This window comes from Drosophila virilis, chromosome 4, assembly GCF_030788295.1.
Source record: "Drosophila virilis strain 15010-1051.87 chromosome 4, Dvir_AGI_RSII-ME, whole genome shotgun sequence".
NCBI lineage: Eukaryota > Metazoa > Arthropoda > Insecta > Diptera > Drosophilidae > Drosophila > Drosophila virilis.
The window spans coordinates 24,074,624-24,097,016 of record NC_091546.1 but is presented as its reverse complement, the minus strand read 5'-3'; the positions used below and the strand labels follow the sequence as shown (position 1 = coordinate 24,097,016).

General features: G+C 37.1%; 5 protein-coding genes across 9 annotated transcripts; 3 read left to right on the top strand and 2 right to left on the bottom strand.

Moving 5' to 3' along the window:
* The first annotated feature begins 713 nt into the window (after nt 1–713).
* Nucleotides 714–4,990, top strand: Tsp29Fa (Tetraspanin 29Fa). Of its 2 annotated transcripts, none has more exons than XM_015169869.3 (4): nt 714–814; nt 3,110–3,205; nt 4,072–4,674; nt 4,739–4,990. In XM_015169869.3, the coding sequence occupies exons 2-4, from the start codon at nt 3,137–3,139 to the stop codon at nt 4,811–4,813; spliced, it is 747 nt and encodes a 248-aa protein (XP_015025355.1). In that variant the 5' UTR covers nt 714–814; nt 3,110–3,136; the 3' UTR covers nt 4,814–4,990. The 2 variants fall into 2 exon arrangements, with proteins under 2 accessions (XP_015025355.1, XP_002057848.1); XM_002057812.4 differs by lacking the exon at nt 714–814 and adding an exon at nt 2,940–3,042.
* Nucleotides 4,991–6,384: 1,394 nt separating this feature from the next.
* Nucleotides 6,385–9,921, top strand: Tsp29Fb (Tetraspanin 29Fb). The gene is made up of 5 exons (XM_002057813.4): nt 6,385–6,515; nt 6,590–6,724; nt 8,461–8,649; nt 8,712–8,882; nt 9,290–9,921. Exons 2-5 carry the CDS (start codon nt 6,644–6,646, stop codon nt 9,779–9,781), a joined length of 933 nt encoding a protein of 310 aa, XP_002057849.1. The 5' UTR covers nt 6,385–6,515; nt 6,590–6,643; the 3' UTR covers nt 9,782–9,921.
* Nucleotides 9,820–11,886, bottom strand: Argl (Argininosuccinate lyase). The gene is made up of 3 exons (XM_002057814.4): nt 11,145–11,886; nt 10,454–10,854; nt 9,820–10,185 (listed from the first exon to the last, which is right to left on the bottom strand). Exons 1-3 carry the CDS (start codon nt 11,884–11,886, stop codon nt 9,904–9,906), a joined length of 1,425 nt encoding a protein of 474 aa, XP_002057850.1. The 3' UTR covers nt 9,820–9,903.
* LOC6633987 (dTTP/UTP pyrophosphatase) lies at nt 11,810–15,017 on the bottom strand. Of its 3 annotated transcripts, XM_070208836.1 has the most exons (5): nt 14,856–15,017; nt 14,548–14,792; nt 14,347–14,493; nt 13,728–13,853; nt 12,673–13,008 (listed from the first exon to the last, which is right to left on the bottom strand). In XM_070208836.1, exons 1-5 carry the CDS (start codon nt 14,943–14,945, stop codon nt 12,864–12,866), a joined length of 753 nt encoding a protein of 250 aa, XP_070064937.1. In that variant the 5' UTR covers nt 14,946–15,017; the 3' UTR covers nt 12,673–12,863. The 3 variants fall into 3 exon arrangements, with proteins under 3 accessions (XP_015025162.1, XP_070064937.1, XP_002057851.2); XM_015169676.3 differs by lacking the exons at nt 12,673–13,008; nt 13,728–13,853 and adding an exon at nt 11,810–11,949 and having other exon boundaries at nt 14,856–15,015; XM_002057815.4 differs by lacking the exon at nt 13,728–13,853 and having other exon boundaries at nt 14,856–15,014.
* A 326-nt stretch (nt 15,018–15,343) lies between these two features.
* On the top strand, nt 15,344–22,238 carry LOC6633988 (uncharacterized). Of its 2 annotated transcripts, none has more exons than XM_015169870.3 (4): nt 15,344–15,926; nt 17,012–17,783; nt 20,986–21,279; nt 21,350–22,238. In XM_015169870.3, exons 2-4 carry the CDS (start codon nt 17,124–17,126, stop codon nt 21,656–21,658), a joined length of 1,263 nt encoding a protein of 420 aa, XP_015025356.1. In that variant the 5' UTR covers nt 15,344–15,926; nt 17,012–17,123; the 3' UTR covers nt 21,659–22,238. The 2 variants fall into 2 exon arrangements, with proteins under 2 accessions (XP_015025356.1, XP_002057852.1); XM_002057816.4 differs by having other exon boundaries at nt 15,353–15,476.
* Nucleotides 22,239–22,393: the final 155 nt, after the last annotated feature.

The window sequence follows — 22,393 nt, the reverse complement described above, 5'->3', positions numbered from 1 at the left end:
AAAATAAATATTTTCTGAATGAACAATAAGCGTTTTCACGGTTGTTTTTTTGAGTTTTTACTTATGCTACGGGTTATTTAAGTTAACCCTTATATTAAGAGAAAAGAAAAAGTATGGGAAAAATGTAGAAGAAATAAAAGATTAAAATATCTTTTTGGGGCGTGTCAAATTTAGCAGTGATTTTTGTTTTGTTAATTTATATCAATTACGCATATAACGTATACGCCCCATTCAACATTTAATAGTATAGTGATAGAGGATGAAAAACTCTTACTTTCCTATAATGGTTTTACAAATGTGAAATGGTATATGGGTATATGGAAGACCAGTCCTCAAATGTACTTTAAATGTATAAAATAACAAGTAATAGAAAAAAACTATTGATTTAAAGAGTGCCATTTCTTGAACTTTATCTTGTTATTAGTATATGTGAAATATTACTGTGTGAAGTGTATCTCAAAGTCGAACATACACGTTTATTCTAACTTGTTAATGCTACAGTTAGAATTTTGCGAGGTACGTCGACCACTCGTGCAGGCGTTTTTATCTTTTCGCCACTGCGGCCATCTACATATGTAGGTAAACATTTACGTATGTGCCAGCGTATATATATATATATATATATTAATGTATATGTATATTCTAAAAATATATATATAGTTCTATAGACGTTAGAGTGTACTAGATATGTATGGGTGTTGATAAACCCAGTTGAGCACGGCGCACGTCAATGCGATTTTCAGTATATGACTGAAGGGGCCGATCAGTTGTCGCCCAACCGTCGTTGCCAGCGCCAGTTTTATCGAGCCGAAAAGTGAGTAGATATATCAGTGAGCAACGTGTGCCGAGCGGCTCTCCCAGTAATATACATTACAACTAATTTGCACAAAAACAAAAAAAAAGCCCCAACCAAAATGTCTGAACGCTTTAAGACTTGTCAATTGAAAGATAGATTGGTTTAAATGCATAATATTTACCCAATTTTGAAAACTGTTTCCTTTGGTACTGTTTGGTTCAACCGAAATGAGTCATCCATCTGATAAGACAACCATCAATATCAAAATGTGACTAAAACAATATCGTTATAAAATCTATTGTCCATCTATGAACTTGAAATGAAATTGTGTCCAGGTGGGCATGGAAATAATTCAATCCGATTAGATACTGTGAAGCCTTTGAGTGTTTTCAATGTTCGTGAATGTCTTTTGAGTCACATTTATTTGGTTACAATATATTGTTTTCAAAAATGTATTTAAACAGGCATTAAACACATTAAATATATTTCTAACATCAGCTTAATAAGTAACATTTTATAGTTCATTGTCAATTCATTTAAAAATGTATTTGCTTTTTAATGTCGATTGAAAAGTTAAGCAAACTGTGATGAGAATATTAAAAGCAATAACCACTAACAAGTCCATAAAATTAAACAATTTTACTCAAATTGAACAAATAAAAACTTTAATATTAACATATTTATTTATTATAAATTTTTAAAAGTGAATTGAAGGAAATAACAATAAAATTGTTTTTATTAGAAGTAAAGAAACTAGACAGAGATATAATTATTTTATTGATTAATTCGATTTATAAGTAGAAAGAGTATTTATTTTTTTAATGGGAAATACATTAAAAAAGAAACACTTTAATAATTATCTGAGAAAAATCCATTAAATTCATAAACATTGAAATTTTTGTTTTGTTTTTCGTTTGAATAAATACTAAAATAAACACTTTTCAGAATTAACAATTAAGTAACCCGTTTTAAATATTCAATAACCTGAACATTACAACTCTTTTGAAATTCTATACATATAAATATTTTCTTATACTGAATTATAGTTAAGCACTTGTAGGCGAGCGTATTTGTATTGTAAACATATGCGCTGGATAAACACTGAGTTTCACAAAAAAAAAAACATAAATACAACGATTACAATCAAATTTGACGTAAACAATAAATTGATATACGAAAAAATGCTTTTTGGGAGCATTTAATTTCAGTTAAAAAAAATAAATAAAAGAGAGAGAGAGAGAGCAACAACAAATCTGATAAGACTTCTGAAAAAGGGGCTAAACTAAAATTTTTAATATTATTGCTCTCTTGTTTACTCATAATAAAGATAAGAAGGTATAAAATGTACGGCACGCCGAATATTAGATACCCTTGCAGACATATGGCTTACGAATTTGCACATATGTGAAGAAAATAGTGAAGCTCCTAAGTTTAGAATTATGTGTGATATATTAAAAAATGGAACATTTTGCATCACATTCTTCCTATGGAGCCATGTTATGGGCTGGACTTTGTCAACTTATCTGGAAAACAGAAAAGTTGTTCATATATAAATGCCGATCTTTCATATGTCTCGTTCCTTTGCTGTTTTATGGCGTTAGCTTTAAGGCTAAGAGACTTGATTGAAAGAGACGGAAGGACAAACTGAGAAACGTGAGAGTTCTCTCTCATGTGTTACATATTTCAGGTCATATTTATAAAATTCTTTACAAGTATGCTAAGTGTATAAATATGCCATATTTATAAAAGTCGAATCTTTTTTTGAAAAATTAACTTTGCTTGGCATTGCTGGATCTTTTACTTCTGCGCACCGATGCACGGTGGCGTATACATAATATATGTAACCAAGCTAAGCGGTCCTAAGCATATAAATTCATCAATATATTTGCTCACTTTTTACGGTTAAATGGAGTGCTCGGCTGCCATTATCTTATCGCGCCCAAATAGAGTTTATCTTGTCTGAAATTGTGGTCTCAACAGCAGCAACAACAAAAGCAACAACAACAAAAGCCACTTGCTAGTTGACCACATTTGGCTTAAACAAAGTGTTTGCCATATCATTTACCGATAAGACAACGTAATTATTTTTTTTTTTTTTCATTTTATTATTTTTTTTTTTTGATTTGAAACAAAGAAAGAATAACTGACTTTCGTTTCTTTTGGTCGGACCCAGTGCCATTTATTAACGTTTTGACTTGAATACGCGCTGGTTGTGTTTTTGATTATTTTTATTTTAGACCTTGCAGGTACAACTAATGGGAAATAAATAATCTCGTTTATTTTTAACATGAAATGAATATTTATTTTTTTCAGACTCAGAGAGAGTTAAAATTCTGCAACATGTCGCTTCTAACGGGCAGCGCAAATGCGGTGAAGTACACCCTATTTGGATTTAATCTGATCTTTTTGGTAAGTACTTGCAGGCAAAAGCCAAAAGCCACTTACGTCCGGCTGACTCATCATGCAATGCATTAGCTACAATTTATTTTGCATTAGTTCAAAGTCCAGCAACAATTTAGGCAGAGTGCCAGACTGCCGATATGCTACCTTGAACTCATTTACAGATAAGATATGTTAAAAATATATTATTGCTTAAATACAGACACAGCTGGTGTCCAGCCAGATGCATTATCTTCAATGTGGAAGTGGGCTTTGCTGTAGTTCGATTTAATAAATGCTATAACAAAATAATTTGCTTCATTCAAAATGTCTGGGCATATTTCGCTTAGTCTGCGCCAATGCGCATTTTATTTTCTGTTTTGTTCTTTCGTTTTGCCAATTGTGAAATTCTACAAATACTCTGCAATCCACATTTATTTTACTTTATTAGCCTTTCCTGATAAGTTTGGACAGTGATTAATTTTGAAAGCAATTTGATAGCAAATACGTTCCGTTCCTTTGTCACTATCTCTACTTTTATTATTCGAAACACACGAGTTATACATAAGGAACTTTTATGAATTCGACAGAAAACATTTTGAAATATTTTATATTAAATTTAATAGATTTCCCTTAGCTTTTAAGATCATGTTTTTATGGCAATTATAAAAGATGAGTTAAGTGTAAATTTATAAAAACAATTTTTTTTTTTGGTTTTAATCCCAGATTGGATTTGGTTTTAATTCTGATATTGGACTGTAAAAAAGTATTACGCAGTCGGATGCACCCGACTACAAAATTCTTATTGAATTATATTTAATAATACGTATTAAATTAGTAATTATCTTAACTAAGGATTCTTTAGCAATTTAACAATTTATTATTATAATTCACAGATCACTGGCATTATTCTAATAGCAGTTGGTGCTGGAGTAGGCGCCGTATACACTGGCTATGAAATCTTTTTGGCCAGCAAATTCTTTTCGATACCAACATTTCTGATTGTGATTGGAGCGTTCATCATTGTGATAACCTTCTTTGGCTGCTGGGGTGCGCTCAAGGAGAACTATTGCCTGATTCTGAGCTTCTCGGTGATGCTGTTTATCATCTTCATTCTGGAACTGGCTGCTGGTATCAGTGGCTATGTGCTGCGAACTGATGCTGTCAGCTTGATCAGAACCTCGCTGAGCGAATCAATGAGTAGCTACAAGAATACAACAGAGAACCCAACCACCGTTCTGTGGGATGATGTGCAGCGCGATTTCAATTGCTGCGGCGTCGACAATTCTACGGACTGGCACAAAGTGTTAAACAATACCGAACTCCCCCTTTCGTGCTGTCATATACCCATAGGAGCCATAGGCACCTTTAGCTGCATGGATGACATAAACAACGTGTTCCTCAACGGTAACAGAGGATGCTTGTCCGGCTTTGCCGATTACATAGCCGCTCATGCGGTCAGTTTGGGTGCTGCTGGCGTTGTCATTGCCGTTTTACAAGTGAGTTTACTGTGCAATTTGCACTTTTTTCTGGGATCCCTAATTTCGTTCTATTCATTTTCAGTTCTTTGGCGTCATATTTGCCTGCTATATAGCGCGAGAGATTAAAATACGCAATGGCATCTCAGGCTTCATGTAGATGATGATGTTAATAAGTAATTTCGTGAAATTCATGCAATCCTGCGATCTGAGCTTAAACCTAAGTAACACATTAATAACAATTTTTGTAGCTATTTGTGCTTTTCCGCTGCTAAATTATTCAAAATATTTGTAAACTTATAATAATTTTATGAATAAATACAATTTAGCTTTTATAGACAGCTAATGACACTTATTGCCAGTTATTAATTAAGCCTATAACACTTTCAGACCCCCATAAATAAAATCGAATCGTTAATTGTTCTTGAAAAGGACTCAATCATTCAATTTACGTTGCACTCTTTTGGTCTTGGGAATTTTATATAACCACGAATCTATTTATATAGTCGTGCAAAGATATGAATCAAGTTTTCCTCAAATTTTATATAGTATAGTTATAGCAAATATAATATACTTTTCTGGTTCTATTTTTTGATCAAGAAACTTACAACTTTGCTAAGATATGTCTTCTTTTCAAGTTATAACATTCTTCTCAATTTTTATGAAACTTTATAGGAAAATTTATGGCTAATAGGCTTAATTGGAATTCTTTTATACTTTTTAAGATTGGCTTAAAAGTAAAATAATAATAAAGCATATTCTGTATTAAAAACATGATTTGAACGTCTGTAAGCTCGTAAGCTATATATGTATCCAAATTTTACTGTTACTATTTGACTAATATTGGTGACATTTATGGTTAACTGTTATGATTATCTTTTTGAGATAATCCAAAGAGATAAAAAAAACAGTCAATTAAGAATAATAAATTTTTATTTTATTTTTCCAACATTTATTCTAATATGATTGTATAATATTAAATTGTAATACTCCAATCCCTGACACTAATATGTTTCAAAAGAATTTTCAGAAAAGAGCTCAGAAAACGTGTTGAAAAGAAATCCCGAAAGTATGCTATATGAAAATAAGTCAAAATCAAAATTTGGAATGTCTCTAGCGTATTGCCAAAGGCATATTATCATAATGCTGTTTTCTCGATTTTATTAGGCATTTTGAAATAGCTTTTATCTTTTTAGAGAGCTCAATGATAAACACTCTTTTTTTTAATATTTGCTCAGTTACTCAACGCAATTGCCAGACAGCTCTAGAATAAACGAATGCCCAACACACAGTCTATGCATGTCTACAGCGAATGAATAATTGAAAACTATTCGGTGGGTGCGGTATTATTAAAAAATCGATAAAGCATAGCGGTTGACTCATTAAAAATTTAGATATAGAATCGATATAGCACATGCTCAACGCCCCCGCTCCACCCATCAGCCAAACGACCTTGCACTTGGAATAGTTACAATTTTTAATTGTAGAAAAACCTGAATGACGTTTGTATTTACTATGGATTTCAGCAAGTTCTATATGCATATATGCGTTTATAGAGAGCGAGGAAAATTCGAATATATTCACAATTTATTGCAAAATGTAAATGAATTGGAGCATAATCTTATCGCTGACTTTTATCTAGTACATTGAGTAAAAACAATGAACATTTATTGGCTGATAAGCGACTTGAATGTTACATATAAAAAAACGTTAAAACGAGAGGCAGTTAGTTGGCTGAGAGTGCGAGAGAGGGAGAGAATAGCGGGCGAATTGGCCGAGAGCCGAGAACCGTTTGGCGCTTGCAACTGGCAACGTTCCCGTTCGGGGGCCGCTCAGTCAACGTGTAGCCAGCAAAAGTTAAAGTACGTTTTGTGGGAACATAACAACAACAAAATTGAGAAAAATTATTAAATACTATATAATTAACACATTGCAGCGAACACCCTCGGAACAGCTTTAAAAAAAGACAAAATAAAAACAAACAAGCAAAATGGCGAATCGGGAGCTGGAATTAAATTCCGGAATGCGCTGCGCCAAATATATGCTCATCATAGTGAGCTTTATGTTCGCGGTGAGTTTTCCAAAAAAAAAAAAAAAAAACGATCGAAGCACACATTTCATGATTCATAATTTGAAAAACGACGCCATTTTGTTTTCCACTTTGAACAAAAAAATATATATCAAAGCGCTGATAATAATTGCTTCTTTTTTCTTTTTTTGTTTTTCGCTTATCAGTAGTTGAGCAATTTTCGTGGTGTTTGTGATTCATATAACGTGTGTGAATTGTTCAGTTGTACAAACTCACATTAGCTCTGAGAAGCGAAGAGAATTGACAAAAGAGAAGCGGGTCAAGTGCCAGTTTGTTTTTCTTATTTCAAACAAATAAACTTTGTTCAGAACACACTTGAGTTATGTTTCTTCAGAATGCAGATAACTTCTATTAGATGGGCTCAATTCCAGAAATATTGTGAATGCAACTGAAGAGCTCACAGAGATATACGTGTCTTTTGAGACAAATGAATAACTAAAGAATATGTATTATATATACTGTCAACTTTTCGTTTTGTGTATTATTTTACATTAGAAATTCACTTCTCGTATCTGTACAATATTTTACTTGGGCTTTTCTGAGAATGGAAACTTCTTCTCAAACTGTACATCCGATCAAAAGTTATGTACACTCATTAATATAAATATATATGTAGCCAGTGTACAAATATTTGTACCCTTTGTGCGCACTCAGCTCATTCAGATAAGATAATTAGGACAGGAACAGAACTCTCGAAGAGCGCAGCTCTAGTACCAGTATGAGTATACCCCAAGGTTTTTTTTTAATTATCTGACGCAATTATTTACACAGGCCAAAAAAAAAAAAACAGCTGCTAGACCGGCGTTAAATGTTACTTATTATTCATGGAAGCACTTAAAATTTCACGTTTTGAAAAATTAAAAAAAAAATCTACTGCATTTTGCAACACTGTTTTGTCTTAATATTATAAATATAAATTTAAAGCGCGTTTTTTTTCAGTGAATGAGTTTTCATTGCCTCATTATCTATTTTATAAAAAAAAATAATGCTTAATTATTTGGAAATTTTCTTTGTTATCAGCTTTTCATTCTATATTTAACAGTCATCAAAGTGAATCAAAATATATATAAAATGGGGTATACCAACTTACTAGCTGAGTAATTTCCCAAATGAAGTAACCACAATTTGAATTCAGACTGAAACAGTCTGTGGGAGAGTTGAATAATATCAAATAACTCTTTAAATATTGAATCAAATTAAATATTTTACTATTAATTTTTAAACATTATATTTTTAATATTTAAATATTTAAGATATTACTATTGAGCTTAACTTAATATCTGAGAACACATTTCAAGAAAGTAATAAAAGAAGCTTAAATATATTTCAACGTTATTTGTAGGCTTTCAATTAGGGAATTAAACATCTAGCTCCTAGGGCTTACTCAAATAATATCGATTTGTATTGAAACGTCTCTAGCCTTAATAGGTTCTGAGATCGAAGCGTTGGATCGACTCGGCAATCGATGCTGACTAAAAATATATATATTCTTTATGGGGTGAAAACTATTTGCATAAACGTATCATATGGGCTTTACAAATTTTTAATGGGGTTGGAGTATAATATTTTAAATTATTTTTTATAAAAAAGGCTTAGCTTTCAATCCCCGCTCAATCCAAAACAAATGCCACAACCTCACGTGACTTGGCATGCAATTGCTAACTGAATTTGCAGTTTCTTATATTATTATTATTATTTTTATTTTTTGCTATTCGCAGCTGACAGCTATACTGCTGATCATGGTAGGTACTACCATTCAGGCGATTTTCGGTGACTTTAGTCTCTTTATTGATGGACACTTCTCGTCACCGCCCGCGCTCTTGATTGCCATTGGATTCATACTGATTGCCGTGGCCACACTGGGCGCCTATGGAGCGGTCAAGGAGAGCGTTATGGTGATCAATCTGGTGAGTGGTGCTCGGCTGATTTCAACATTGAGTTTGTAACGATTTAAGCATCCGTTCTGCAGTATGGTGTATGCCTGTTCCTGGTCTTCATACTGGAGGTGTCGGCGGCCATTGCCGCCTTTGTGATGCAATCGCAGGTGCGCGAAATGCTGATGCGCACCATGAACGAGGCCTTGGCCAACTACGAAACGGATACCAATGTTGCCGCCGGAGTGGACTTTATGCAATCCGGTGTAAGTATAACAGAAAGCTTCTCATATATATGTACATACATAAAATTAAAGCATATTATTTGAAGCGAATTTATCTTTTGTCTGAAATACTTTAAATGAATACTTTGCTCAGAACTTTAAAAATTAATAATTTTTTAATAATTTTTATAACTTTTCTTTAAGAAAGCAAAATTGAATCTTTCAAATTTTTTTTTTCATTCAAATATAAATTAGCTCATTCAGATATAAATTATTTTATCATGAGGCATTTTTTTTAAAGCCTACAATATATTTTCTGAAACTTAGCAATTGGCTAAAGAATTCCTTATTATTTAAATGGCAGGTAGCTGTTTAATAATGAACAAATTTTATTTTTTTGTATATTTTTGAACATCTATAATTATGAAGAATCCTTATTTTGTTTTCAGTTGGGCTGCTGCGGCGTTATTAGCCCCGATGACTGGAAGGACAACTATTCACCCAACAATAATATGACCCATCTCGATTCGGATGATGTGGTGGTGCCAATCTCGTGCTGTGGCAGCCTGGCCGAGGATCCCAACGATAACAACGAGGTGAACTGCCTGCAGCCCTACGAATATGGCTGCTTCAACAAGATGAGCTTCATATTGTCACAGAGCGCCATGCTGATTGCCACCGGAGCCACCACAGTGGCCTTTGTGCAGCTGCTGGGTGTACTCTGTGCCTTCATGCTGGCCAAGACGCTGCGTCGCAACAAGTCCATACGCGAGGCACGCCGCTGGCAGCTACAACAGAGCCTCAGCGTGCTCATCTCTGGCGGCAAGGTCGGTCTGCCGGCCAATTCAGCGATGTGCGGCTACCAGCAGCTCGAGAATAGCAACGTGCTGGGCACACAGGAACCCTATACCTACACACCCCAGAGTCCCAGCGTCAACTAGAGGCACAACAGCGACAACAACAACAACAACAACATGAATAATATAATGTAAAATATATAATTTGTTAATTAACTGAAGCCAAAGCGAGAGTCAAATAAAACGAATCAGTTCCAGACATTGTTCTAGGACTGCTGGCGCAATTGTTTGTCTAAATTCTTGAGCAGACGCAGCTGCTCCGTAATGCTGGCGGTGGAGGTGCCGCCAATCGCATCATATTGTTGCACATTGTAGCCATAGTCGGCCACGCTGGCGATGTCCGCGCCAAAGGCGGCACAAATCTGCTGCAGTTCACCCAGCGGCACCTCTGTAATGTCCACGCCCCGTTGCTCGGCCAGTGTGACAACGCGTCCAATATGATGATGAGCCTCCCGGAACGGCACGCCCTTACGCACCAGATAGTAGGCCTTAGAGTAGTAATGAGTAGATATTTATGCACTTATAAAAGGCAATCGCATTTAAGCTTATTTTAAAAACTCTGTTAAAATCCCTTAAGACACGTTCATTATTTTGGGGAATACCCAACAAGTTTGGGTGGAAACTGGGTAGACAGTTCTATTTTCAATTCCAATTAAAATGCAAACGTATTTTACCCATATTGGGAAAATCAAACTAACGGGCAGACAAAGGAAAAACCGGACAATATATGTATAATATAAAACAGTCTCAACTCACCCAGTCGGTGGCTAACATATCTGAGCTGAGCGCCGCTTCCAATTGATCTCGCCGCACTTGCATGGTTTCTATCACACCCACAGCCACGTCCAGACTCTGCGACAGCTTATCGAAGGCCTGAAAGCAGTATTGCTTGTCGAATTGCAAATCCTTATTATAGGTAGAGGGTGTGCCCTTGATGGTCATCATAATGCCTGTCAGATTGGATGTAATCAGACCAGAGATGCCGCGTATTAGCTCCAGACTGTCCGGATTGCGTTTCTGTGGCATCAAACTGCTACCACTTGAGAAACTATCTGCGATTTTGATAAAATCAAATTCCTTGGTGCTGTAAATAATGAGATCCTCGGCAAGTCTTGATAGATGCAGACTAACCATTGAACAGCAGTAGATAAAGTCAACTACAAAGACAAAACAGAGGGTATAAATAATTTAAAAAATTACTAGTAGTTATAACAGTGGGCTTATGTTGGGTAAATATATGTTGCAGAGAGGAGACATCTAAATACATAATATTTATTTAACTTTACCAAATCGAGCGGAATTGAATTGAATTTGTATAACTTATTAAAATTCATATTTGCTCATCCTACAGCTGCCTTTCTATGCGATTTTCATGAGTTTAAGCAAGGCCAGCAGACACTGGTTATTTTCATAGCGTTGTGTATCCAGTGTTTTGATAGACACTCACCTACAAAATCGCGATCTCCCACTGCATGCATGCTATTGCCCGTAACTGCAGCAAAACCAAGACGCTCCGCCAGCCAAATGCGATCAATGCCCAAAGGATTGCCGGCAACGGCACCGCTACCCAGTGGCAAAACATTTGAGCGTTCCCGCAGCTCAGCCAGGCGTTGGCAATCCTCGCGCAGAGCGAAAGCGTGCGAGAGTAACCAGTGGGAGAATTGAACGGGCTGTGCGCGCTGCAGGTGCGTATAGCCTGGCATAAGCACGCCCAGATGCGACTCGGATTGCGACACAATCGATTCAATCAGCAGACGCAGCCGGCTCAGCGTCTCGCGTATGGCCTTGCGCAGCCAGAGCTTCATGTCGGTGACCACCTGGTCATTGCGGCTGCGTCCCGTGTGCAGGCGCTTGCCCAGCTCGCCGGTTAGCGCAACCAGCAGGCGCTCGTTCACTGTGTGAACATCCTCGTCGCTGGGCTCAAACTTGACGAGGCGTTCAACCCAATCGTAACGTATTATCTCCAGACTCTTGACCAGCTTATCGCATTCGGTGGCATTCAAATGACCCGCACGCATCAGCGCCTCCGCATACGCCTTGCTCGCATCCAAATCATCTGCATATAGGCGGGCATCTTGGGGCAGACTGTTGTTCAGCTCCTGCAACGCCTCGTTGGGCTTCTCACTGAAACGTCCACCCCACAGCTTATAGGAGTTGTGGCTTTGGTTTTCTTGCGGCCTCTGCGTCATTTAGCTGTGTTGTTTCGCGTTGACGATTGTGCACTGAATGCGAGCAGCTCATGTTATTTAATTCTATAAAAAAAATAATCGTGCATATATTTTCGATTTATTGTGCTTCGTTGGTTTGTATAATCATGGCCTTATCTTTGAAAATATACGTTACTTTTCCAAATGACTTTATGGCCGCTTGTTTAAACGATAGAGTCAAAATGATGCGACGTTTTTAGTTGAAGGAACTCGAGCACAGTGGTTAAAATAAATTTGTTTTGGTTTTTTTTTTTCGACATGATTTGCAGTTGTTGTGTATTTGCATCAAACTTTAACAAATTTAATTTAACATTGCAAATATATATTGCTTTAAATTAAAATTATCAAAGTGCAGAAGTATTTTTAACAATTTTTTTTAATTATCTTGCTACTTGATATGCACATTAAAAATAAAACTCTTTTTTAGCAACTAATATAAAAATAACGACTTAAATATTTATATGTGTAGTCATATCTTCTTCCCACAAACAATAAAAACATCTTTTTTTTCTTCACTTATTTAGATAACAATAGAAAAAGCTTGATTATGAATATAAAATTTACTCTTCACAAAAATGCAAATGCAAAATACTAAAAATACTATCCATATATTTAACATTTAATTTTTATAACAAATTTCTTGCTCATAAAAAAATAATAATTACGACCCATTTATGGATGTATTGCAACCACTGTGTACCTAGCAGAACAAAAAAGACACATCACTTTGACTTTATGTCTAAGGGGAGCCCAAAAAAAAAACGCCGCTAGTTTTTGTTATTTTTTTAATTTGTACTCTTGACTTAGTCTACAAGCAAACAAAAACAAACAATTAAAAACACAAATACGACGCCTTATCAACTACATACATAGAACACCAGCACTTTAAGTGTAGCCTCTGACGTGCAAGATTACAGATGTGGATTGTGATAAGCGCGACTGACGATACTTGCTTGCAGCTAGTTAAGATCCTCCAGAAACAATTTGTTCAGCTCACAGCACAGACGATTCAATGGCAGACCCATCACACAATAAAAGTCACCATCAATGCGGCGTATCAGAGCGCCTCCAGGACCCTGAACGCCATAGGCGCCTGCTTTGTCGCTGCAGCGGGAGAGAAATAAGTTTCCAAATACCTTGTTCCACTAAGCATGCAATACATAGAGTCGGTCTTGGGCAGTATTAATGGCCTGTGAGTTGTTCTTCAATGAGTGGATGATAAATGAGGTGCGATGTGTGTGACTTTCTAGGAAGTTATTCCGGTTCGTTCAAATCCTCACATGTTTGGCCTCGTCCAGGCAGCCAATTAAAGGTGAACCAAATGTATCGCGTACTTCCACTTGCACTTACAAAGACGAAGGGCTTCTTCAAACCTTTCAATCTAAATCCTACCTATTTATATATTAACACAGTTTGCCCTGACTAACAAATTGGCCGACTGACCATAACTTTATTTTATACATGTTTCAGAGTAATTTCAAAGATAATGAAGAAAATTCACTTGATACATGTTTCCCACATTTCGGAAAATTCACGGTACTATGTCAAAAACAAGAAGCTGCGCTCTTATGGGCGAAGTTTCCGTCCGATGGACCGCAAGAATATTTTTAAAGTTTTACGTAGTTTGGGTTCATTTAAAATAAAAAAAAAAAAAACAGCTATCTTCGGCGGGCCAAAAATTAAATACCTTTTCATAGCTATTGCTTGGACAGTAAACAAAACCACAACGGAAAACAAATAATAAAATGCACACTCAAACGTGGGAAAAAGGTCCGTGCATGCTCGACCCGTAAATGTTATCATGCATTCGATTAGCTACCCACATCACCAATAAATAGGTGGAACCAAAAACTTGCAAGTCGACGTGACAAAACACTTTAATTAGTCCACATTGCTCCGCACTCGAAAGGGAAGCAATCAGACGAAGTACATACATAGATATAAAAGATCTGTTGGAGAGCAAATCAAGGCAATGTTTTTAAGTGGGAGGCAAATAGATAGCAGATACATTCATCTTTTCCATTTCCATTTTTCCATTGGGTTCTATGATGAGGGGTACAGAGCAACTACTAGTCGGCTACTCCCTGCTAGACCAGTCCGTTTCTATACTCTATAGAAATATTGCTATTTGTATAATGTATTGGTGGAATTGTGTGTGTCTAACAAATGAACCAATTCCATAGTCTCTGTACATATATTCTTCATCAGATCGACGAACCGAGTCGATCTAGCAATATCCGGCTGTCTGTGCATCTGTACGAATCCGTCAATATCAGATATCTAATATCAATATCTAGACACTCGAATATTGAAATATATGAGCTCTCGTTAAACGTTTAAGGGTTTTTTTTAGCAGCTTTGGAAGACTATAAGATACTCTTAAAAATACCCTTAATACACCCCCTACTAAAGGGCAGTTTGAGTGTTTGTTGCGGCACTTACAGTGGGTCACCGCTGTCCACATAACTTTGTATCTGCGCCTCCGTTAGTTGGCCAAAATAAACGTCGGCGGTTTCCGTAAATTTGCGCACGCCTAGCGCATGCTTGAAGACGACGCCCGTAAAGACGCGATTGCAGGCACCAGAAAGGCTGTAAAGTGTGAATATAAGTGGATTTTTTATTGGGGCAAAGGTTAAACCTTACTTGGTCAGCATGCGCACAGCATCGGCTGCGTCCTTGGGCTTGCCATAGATCTCCTTGCCCAGGGTGACCATCGTGTCAGCCGCTATTACAAGCAGTTTTTTGCTATCGTCCACGCCGCTCAAGCGCTGGAACACCTCCTCCGCCTTGCCCAGCGCGGTAGCCTCTATGTAATCGGAGAACTCTTTAAAGTCCGCCACGTCCAGATTCTCCTCGAACGTGGAGGGGCACAGCTCCGCATTCAGACCCTGCATAACACATGTAGTTTAGTTTCAGTACGTGAAATGAGTTGGCGCAATCGAAACACTTGCCAACATTTGTACCAGTTCCTGGCGGCGTGGCGAGCCGCTGGCTAGGACAATGCGGTAATTGCTCAGCAAATGTTTAATGGGCGCCAACATTGTTTATAACAATTAATTTATATCTCACTGATGTAAAAGCGCGGCAAGATCGGCAACAATGCAAAACAAAACAGTGTGCACAATAATGTATTTTAAATTTATCGATAACTGATAAAAATATACTAAAATTTCGATTCGCAGTATTTATACTAGCATACCTTCACAAAAACGTTTAAATTTTTGCTAGAGTTAAATAATTGGAGCTGGAATTAGTTTTAAAGGATGGTGCTATAAACGTATGCTATTATAGTACCATATATAACGTGCCAAATCAATGGAATAAAATACTATATAATATTATAGTTTTTATTTATATTTTTTGATATTTTAGCAGCATACTAGGAACGTTGCAACGGAAAATCGAACGGCCGCCACAATTTATCGGTCGATTTCAAGCGACGCGAACCTACTCGGCGGCGCCGCGCGAGTTAGTTTGCCAAAAATCATTTGTTGTGCAATTGCTAAAAGAAAATAATTCTAGTCGCGACAGGCGAGTGAAAATTTTACCGTTAGCCGTTGGCTGCTGCAGCCGTACGTGAATTAACAACCGAGTTGCCTTGATATAAAGACAAGTGCATAGAAATAAGACCCGAAACATAATGAAGAAGTAGCATGAATTTCGCTTGTGTACATGTGTGTATGGCGGTGTGTTTGTGTGTGTGTCTGTATTAGCTTAGTGATATTTTTAATTGTCGCCACCGCCGTCGCCGTCGCTGCCCCATTGTCAAATTCAAAGTTCCGCTGTGGCGACCGCATTTTCCGTTAGTCAACATTTACAGCTAAGCAGCGGCAGAGCTCTTGCCTACGTGCCCACACAAAAATAATAACAATAAAGCCCCCCCCTCCGACCGACATACGCCAGCGTCACCTTGAAGTGCCGCCGCCGCAGTCACAAGGCGCACGCGAGCCGTCGGTTCTTGCCGTTTCCTCGCCTCCCTCGCCCAGAACAAAGTTCAAGTCTGGGGCAGCCGCTTTTGCAAGGTTGGTGATAGAACCTCCAAACAAAATGAAACAAAAAAAAATGAGTGCACACATACAATTGCATATGTATAAGATAAGCGTATTAATTGTTAAATTCCAATAATTGTGCTTTTAATCAACAATAAAAACAACAAATATTTGTTTATTTGTGTCAGCGACTTTTTTGTGTGCCAAATTCCAAATATTGCGTAAACATCATTCGCCCGCGTCAATCAACATAAAATTTGCTTGTAATGTCTGACGCGCTCGGGCTGCTTCAAAAGTTGTGAACCGTCTTATGAATATGCCAAAGTTGCTGCCAGGGAAATTTGTAAATGCAGGGAAATTTCACTTTCCAAATCTTAATATTTAGGGAATTTTAAATAGCTACAGTGCAACTAGTAGAAAACAATAGCAATTTGTTGATGAATGATGAACAAGTTTTATTAAATTATTAATGCAATCAGATTTCTAAACAACCCATTTTTTTTTTATATTCATACAACTAATAATAAATTACTTTGATATTATTCTTTTAAAACACATTTTATCAGAAGAAAATTTTGGAAATTTAATAACACTTTTATTATAATAAGAGCACATATTTAAAAAAAAGCCATCTACTGCTTGAACAGCCCTCGCTCTATTATGTTGTTGCCAGAGCCAAATAGGAAATGTAACGCATATTTATTTACAAATTGATTTTTGTTTTATTAAATTTATAGCTAAACGTTATGCAAATACAATTTAAAGTTGAATACTAGTAAAAACCGGTAAATTAAATGTGTTTAACAAAAATTCCGTGAATTGTCATAGATCTAAACTTGAAAATTCCAGAAAAAACTGATTTTTTCGCAAAATACAAAAAAACAAAAAAAACTAGCTGTAAATTGCTGTTCACTGCACAGTATGACCCCATAAAGAAAGCGATGCCTGAAAAAACTACATATATTATATTGCAGATGTGCTCATGTAAATCTGCATTCATGCTTGCATACATACATACATACACATTCATTTGTATTCACATTTGTGCTGGCAATAAACAAACTAATAATTCTTTGTCTCTCCCTCTCGCGCTTCTCTTTCTCTCTCTCTTCTTTTAGCACACATACATCACGTGTTTGCGTCGACCACAACATTGTAGCTAAACATCACGCGCTCACTCAACTGCAAATTCGCCGCTCTCGCTCACAGTCCTAGAATTACGCTCACACGATGTTCTCACTACAGCAATTGATCAAAACGACAGCCGCAGCGTCGCCAGGTGGCAGCAGCGTAGGTGGCGCTGCTGATCTATACAAGTTCCTTAGGCAACTCAGCAGCAGCAGCGGCAGCGTCGCGAGCACACGCGGCGTGACGTCAGCGGCGGCAGCTGAAGCTACAACTACAGCAATACCAAAGCAATCTAGTCAAGCGCCGTCAAGCGAATTCAACTTCAGCGACAGCGTCAGTCACAATTCGCCTTCGATAGCGCACGGTTGCTGTTCGAGCGAATCGAATTCGGAGTCGGCGCACTTTGTCAATTTATCAAAGCAATTTATACGCAATTTAGTGCAGCAGCGCAGCCAGGACATACAGCGACAGCTACACACGCAGCGCAGCGAGAATAACGCCAAATCCTCGCATCCGCAGCAGCAACAGCAGCAGCAGCAACAACAACAGACAACCACAAAGTTTGCCATGTCCTCACTGGCAGCGGAGCCCCTCCAGGCGGAAATCTCCACCAGCGAAGGCAGCAGCATAACAGCTGCTGCGGCAGCTGCTGGCGACGGCGCCGCCTGCCACGACGCAGCCTCCAGTGCGGGAAAGAAGCCCTGCTTCAGCACAGGCCTCGCAGACATTCTGCAGTTTATGGAGCTCATTGGAAACCTGAAAGTGAGTGCAAACAAAAAGAAAACCGAAAAGAAAAAAACAAACCTGTTTCTTCTGCCGCCTTCTCAGGGCTACGCATCGATTTTTCAAAGCCAGGAGCTGATTTTTTTTTTCTGTTGTGATTTCGCCCGTTCCCCCTTGCTATATATTTCGTCTGTTTTATTTTTGTTTGTTTTGTAATTTTCGGTTCATTTTTCGAATGTTTTTATCGCCTACACAAAATCGCGTGACTCTGAGATTAGTTTTATTTTTTCTTTTTCTTCTCCTCGCTCCGTTTGCTAACATAATTGTCGAAAGTGTGTGGGCGGGCGGGCGGTGGCAGGCCTTGTGCTTTTCGATTTCGAAAACTTGAGGTTTCGACCGTGAAAGTTTTTTTGAATGTTAAAAAAAAAATTGAAAATATTTGCATGTAACAAAATGTCTAATGACATCAGCTGGGCTGACAAAATTTGTACTAAAAGCAAGAAAAATAATTGTTGAAAATATTTAAAAAACACAAGAAAACAGAAAATTTACAGGCTAAATAAATTAATTTACTGAAATATGCCCATTTCAAAAAATAACATTATATAAAATATAGTTTTTACCTGAACAAAACATATACAAATTTATCTATTTGACCTGAAAAGCAAACGTAATTTTATTTCGATTTGAAATTCTGAAAGCGAAAACAATGCAAAATTTATTGTTTTGCTTTTTCTTCTTCTTTTTCCTTTCTGTGTATCCAACAAAAATGCTCGTCTGTGAAAAATAGATATATACAGTCTTTCGGTCGAGATTTTGTACAGCAGATATGTAAATAGATATACAAAGCTTTTTTTTTGCGGTATGTTTTGCTTTTATTGTTCTTTTAATGGAAGCTTTTGTGTGTGTGCGGTTGGGCATTTCGTATGTACGGACTGTGTATACCCTGCAACCATTAAAAGGGCATATTAACTTGGAACAATATTTATTGTAATTAATCCATTAATTCGCCACTTTGTTAGACATATATCGATTGCAATTTTTGTGTTCAGAACAAAGCTCGCTTGGACCTTGGTATAGGGTATTATTTGATTGGACACGCGCGAATGCACTCATTATTATTATTACTATTTTCGTGAAACACAAACAAACCGCAATATCCCAGCTGCCACACGCTCAAGTTGACGCCCATTTCCCCGCACCGCTGCGTCCCCTTTCCACAGTTGTTTGCGGTATCTAATCAGCATAATTGATAATTCCAATATGACAAATGAGGTTCAAGAGAATTCGAATCGCATTGCGTTATCGAAGTGTCGCATGCAATTTAATCGAACATCGATTCGACAATGACAATTCGCCTAATCGAACTTTGAGCTCAGTTTTCAAACGCAAAAGCGATTCAGCCAAAGTTTCAAATAGCTCACGTGAGCACTAAAAAAAAAAAACAAATACTTTTTGTTTTTATGTGAAATTATTTGGAACTTTGTGAAATGGCTGAGACAGGCAGATTTTGTATAATATATAAACATTTGCAAGGCGATTTGGCAAATAAAATATTCATATCTCATATATATATATATGTACTTGGCTAAAAATCTATTAAGAAAATATATAGAGCGTAGAAGAAAACGCAACTTGTGACTTTGATCTTGGCCTTCAACAATTTCGAAATATATCTTTGCATATTATATATCTATATCTATAGAGAGAGATAGAGAGAAGGAGAACAGCTGTGCGCCTCAGCGGGGTGAAGGGCGGCTTGGGGAATTGGCTGCGTCTGTGAATAGCAGCTGTTGTTATAAAATATATAAGAGCTCACACGTAATCGCAATATTGGGTTACTCAGAAGGCAAAGAAACAATGAATACAATTAATGGACGACTAGAAAATGCCCTGTAAACAGGTTGAATACATGAATTTCTTTTTTTCTTAGATTTATAGAGTAAATAGTTATGTTATATTATGGTAGAGAGACGATGCAGTTTTTTCGAAGATCAAATACCCTATGAAGAGGTGCTATATTGCATTTTTTATAGACATATATTACTCCAATATATTTATTTTGAATTTTGCTTAAACTAATTGTTTGCAATGCAAAATAAGTAATTCTTTTTATCAGGTTACATTTCTAAAGCCCTGAATAATGAAATATGTTATTATATATTAATTACGTGAATTACTCATAAAACCTTTGCCCATTGTATTCAGCGTTTTCATAGAAAATAACGAAATTAATCCAATTTCTTAATGCTTTATTTTATTCCATTTAATTCCATTGGAAGCATACTCATCTATTTTTTTGAGTGTGACGCCTTTTACAAATGCCAAAAATTTTTTTTTGTAATATTTGCAATTTGCAGTAGCCGCTCTTGCACACAATTCAGATTTCAGGCACTTTGTCTAACTAAAAAGAAAAGCAGAGAGTGGGACACGGAGAGAGAGAGAGAGAGAGGGGAGACAGTTAGAGCGAGACACTGACAGCGTAGCCGGTGACATCGTCGACAACCCTCCCCTTTTCGGTCGACCAACCTTCAACTTGAACCCATATGCGAAAGGGGGCCTTTGGGCTGTTGCTATTTGATCAATAAAAGGGTTTATTTATAGAAGCAAGCGATAAACAAGGTGCACAGATGTTGGCCACATTCTACTTCCTGAATTTGCATTTAATTAAATTCCGCCCGACTCTGTGATTCAAATTAACAATGCAACTTATCTCGCATGGGTTTTATCTACAATTGCCGGGCGCTTACTAGATGAAAGTCACGTTATGACCCATGTGCCTAATCAGCAAATACTCGAGCAACATTGTTATTATGCAAAAATGTCTGCCAAATGATAGTAAATAGGCATGGTTAGATGGCATAAAAGTACGCGTACTTATATATTTTATAAGGCTTTTATTACTTCGCCAATAAAACAATGCGAGTGGCTGCTGATGTGGGCAAATAACAGATACGATAAGCTAATGCTGCTGATAACAATCCACTCTAAAGCTGCGGCTCATGTTATATATAAGTATAAAATATATATATAGGCTACTTCAGGGCCACGCTAGATATGTAAATCGTTAATTTACTTTACTAAAATCCAAGATATTATTATAAAGCCCAAAGATTAGTTTCTGAATGCAATGCAACTCGAGAATAATACATTTATGATTGTTTTATTTGTTTATTGCTATTGATATTTATTATTAGCATTATTATTAGCATTTATTAATTTGGTTCATTTGTTTTGGCAGCACACCAAACGCACCGGCTGGGTGCTGCGGGACGTCAATGACTGCGAGTCCATCTCGGGTCACATGTATCGGATGAGCATGCTGACCTTTCTGCTGGACGGCAGCGAGGGTCTGAACCAGATACGCTGCATGGAGCTGGCGCTGGTGCATGATCTGGCCGAGAGTCTGGTGGGCGACATAACGCCATTTTGCGGTGTATCCAAGGAGGAGAAGCGCGCCATGGAATTCAAGGCCATGGAGGATATATGCAAGCTGATTGAGCCGCGCGGTAAACGCATCATGGAACTCTTCGAGGTGAGTTGGGATACACACATAACTGTTCAGCTATAGCCAAACTAATGCATGATGCATTTTGTCGCAATAGGAATACGAGCATGCGCAGAGCGCCGAATCCAAGTTTGTCAAGGATCTGGATCGCCTGGATATGGTCATGCAGGCGTTTGAGTATGAGAAACGCGACAATTGCCTGCTAAAGCATCAGGAATTCTTTGACTCGACGGAGGGCAAATTCAATCATCCGTTTGTCAAGAAGCTGGTCAACGAGATCTACGAGCAGCGCCAGCTGCTGGCCAAGGCCAAAGGTGCCACGCCGCCGCCGGCCATTGAAGTGCCTGTCATGGAAGCTGCCGCAACGCCCACAAATCTGGCCAATGGGCATGGCAGCTCAAGTTGAAGCAGATAAATGGGGGGACCACTGCACTATGACGCTGTAAATGTTTTAAGATTTGAAATTTAGGCTTAGTGCATATATGTACACACACACACACACACACACACACACCGACACACTCACACAAACACTTTATTTGTAAGCAACTCCAACTAACAAAGATTGTTCAGCCTACCTCGACACGCTCATAGCTAGAATATAGATATATATATTTATATATATATATCTGTCTATGCATATATTTATAACTTTAATTTATTTAACAATTTACGTAACTTCCCCCTTTTAGCTTAACTACCTGACACAATTTGTTAAACACTTTAGTTCAATTCAATCTACAATAAGCGTTAAAGTCTTAGCTAATTACTCGATTCAATCTATAAAACAATTGTATATACATAAGCTAAACCCAATTGTAGGTAATTTTAAATGTAACAAAGTGAATGTTGTTAGATGAAAAATTGTCTGAAGAATCACAGAAAAACGCGAAAATTATTTCTATTTAAGTGTAAAAGATACAAATTGAAATCTATTATTTTTTAATGGATTGCAAAATTGTCCTAATGCAAATTACTTTTCCGTGTTGTAAGAAATTGTTGGCATATGTCAAAACAATAAACTAAATTAGGCAAGACAATTTAAATAAAAAAAAAATCAATTAAAGTCAAGCTTTAAAACTGACTCGAAAAAAAACTGAATATTTCTTCTTTTTTTTTTTTAGCAACAAAGAATTTTAGT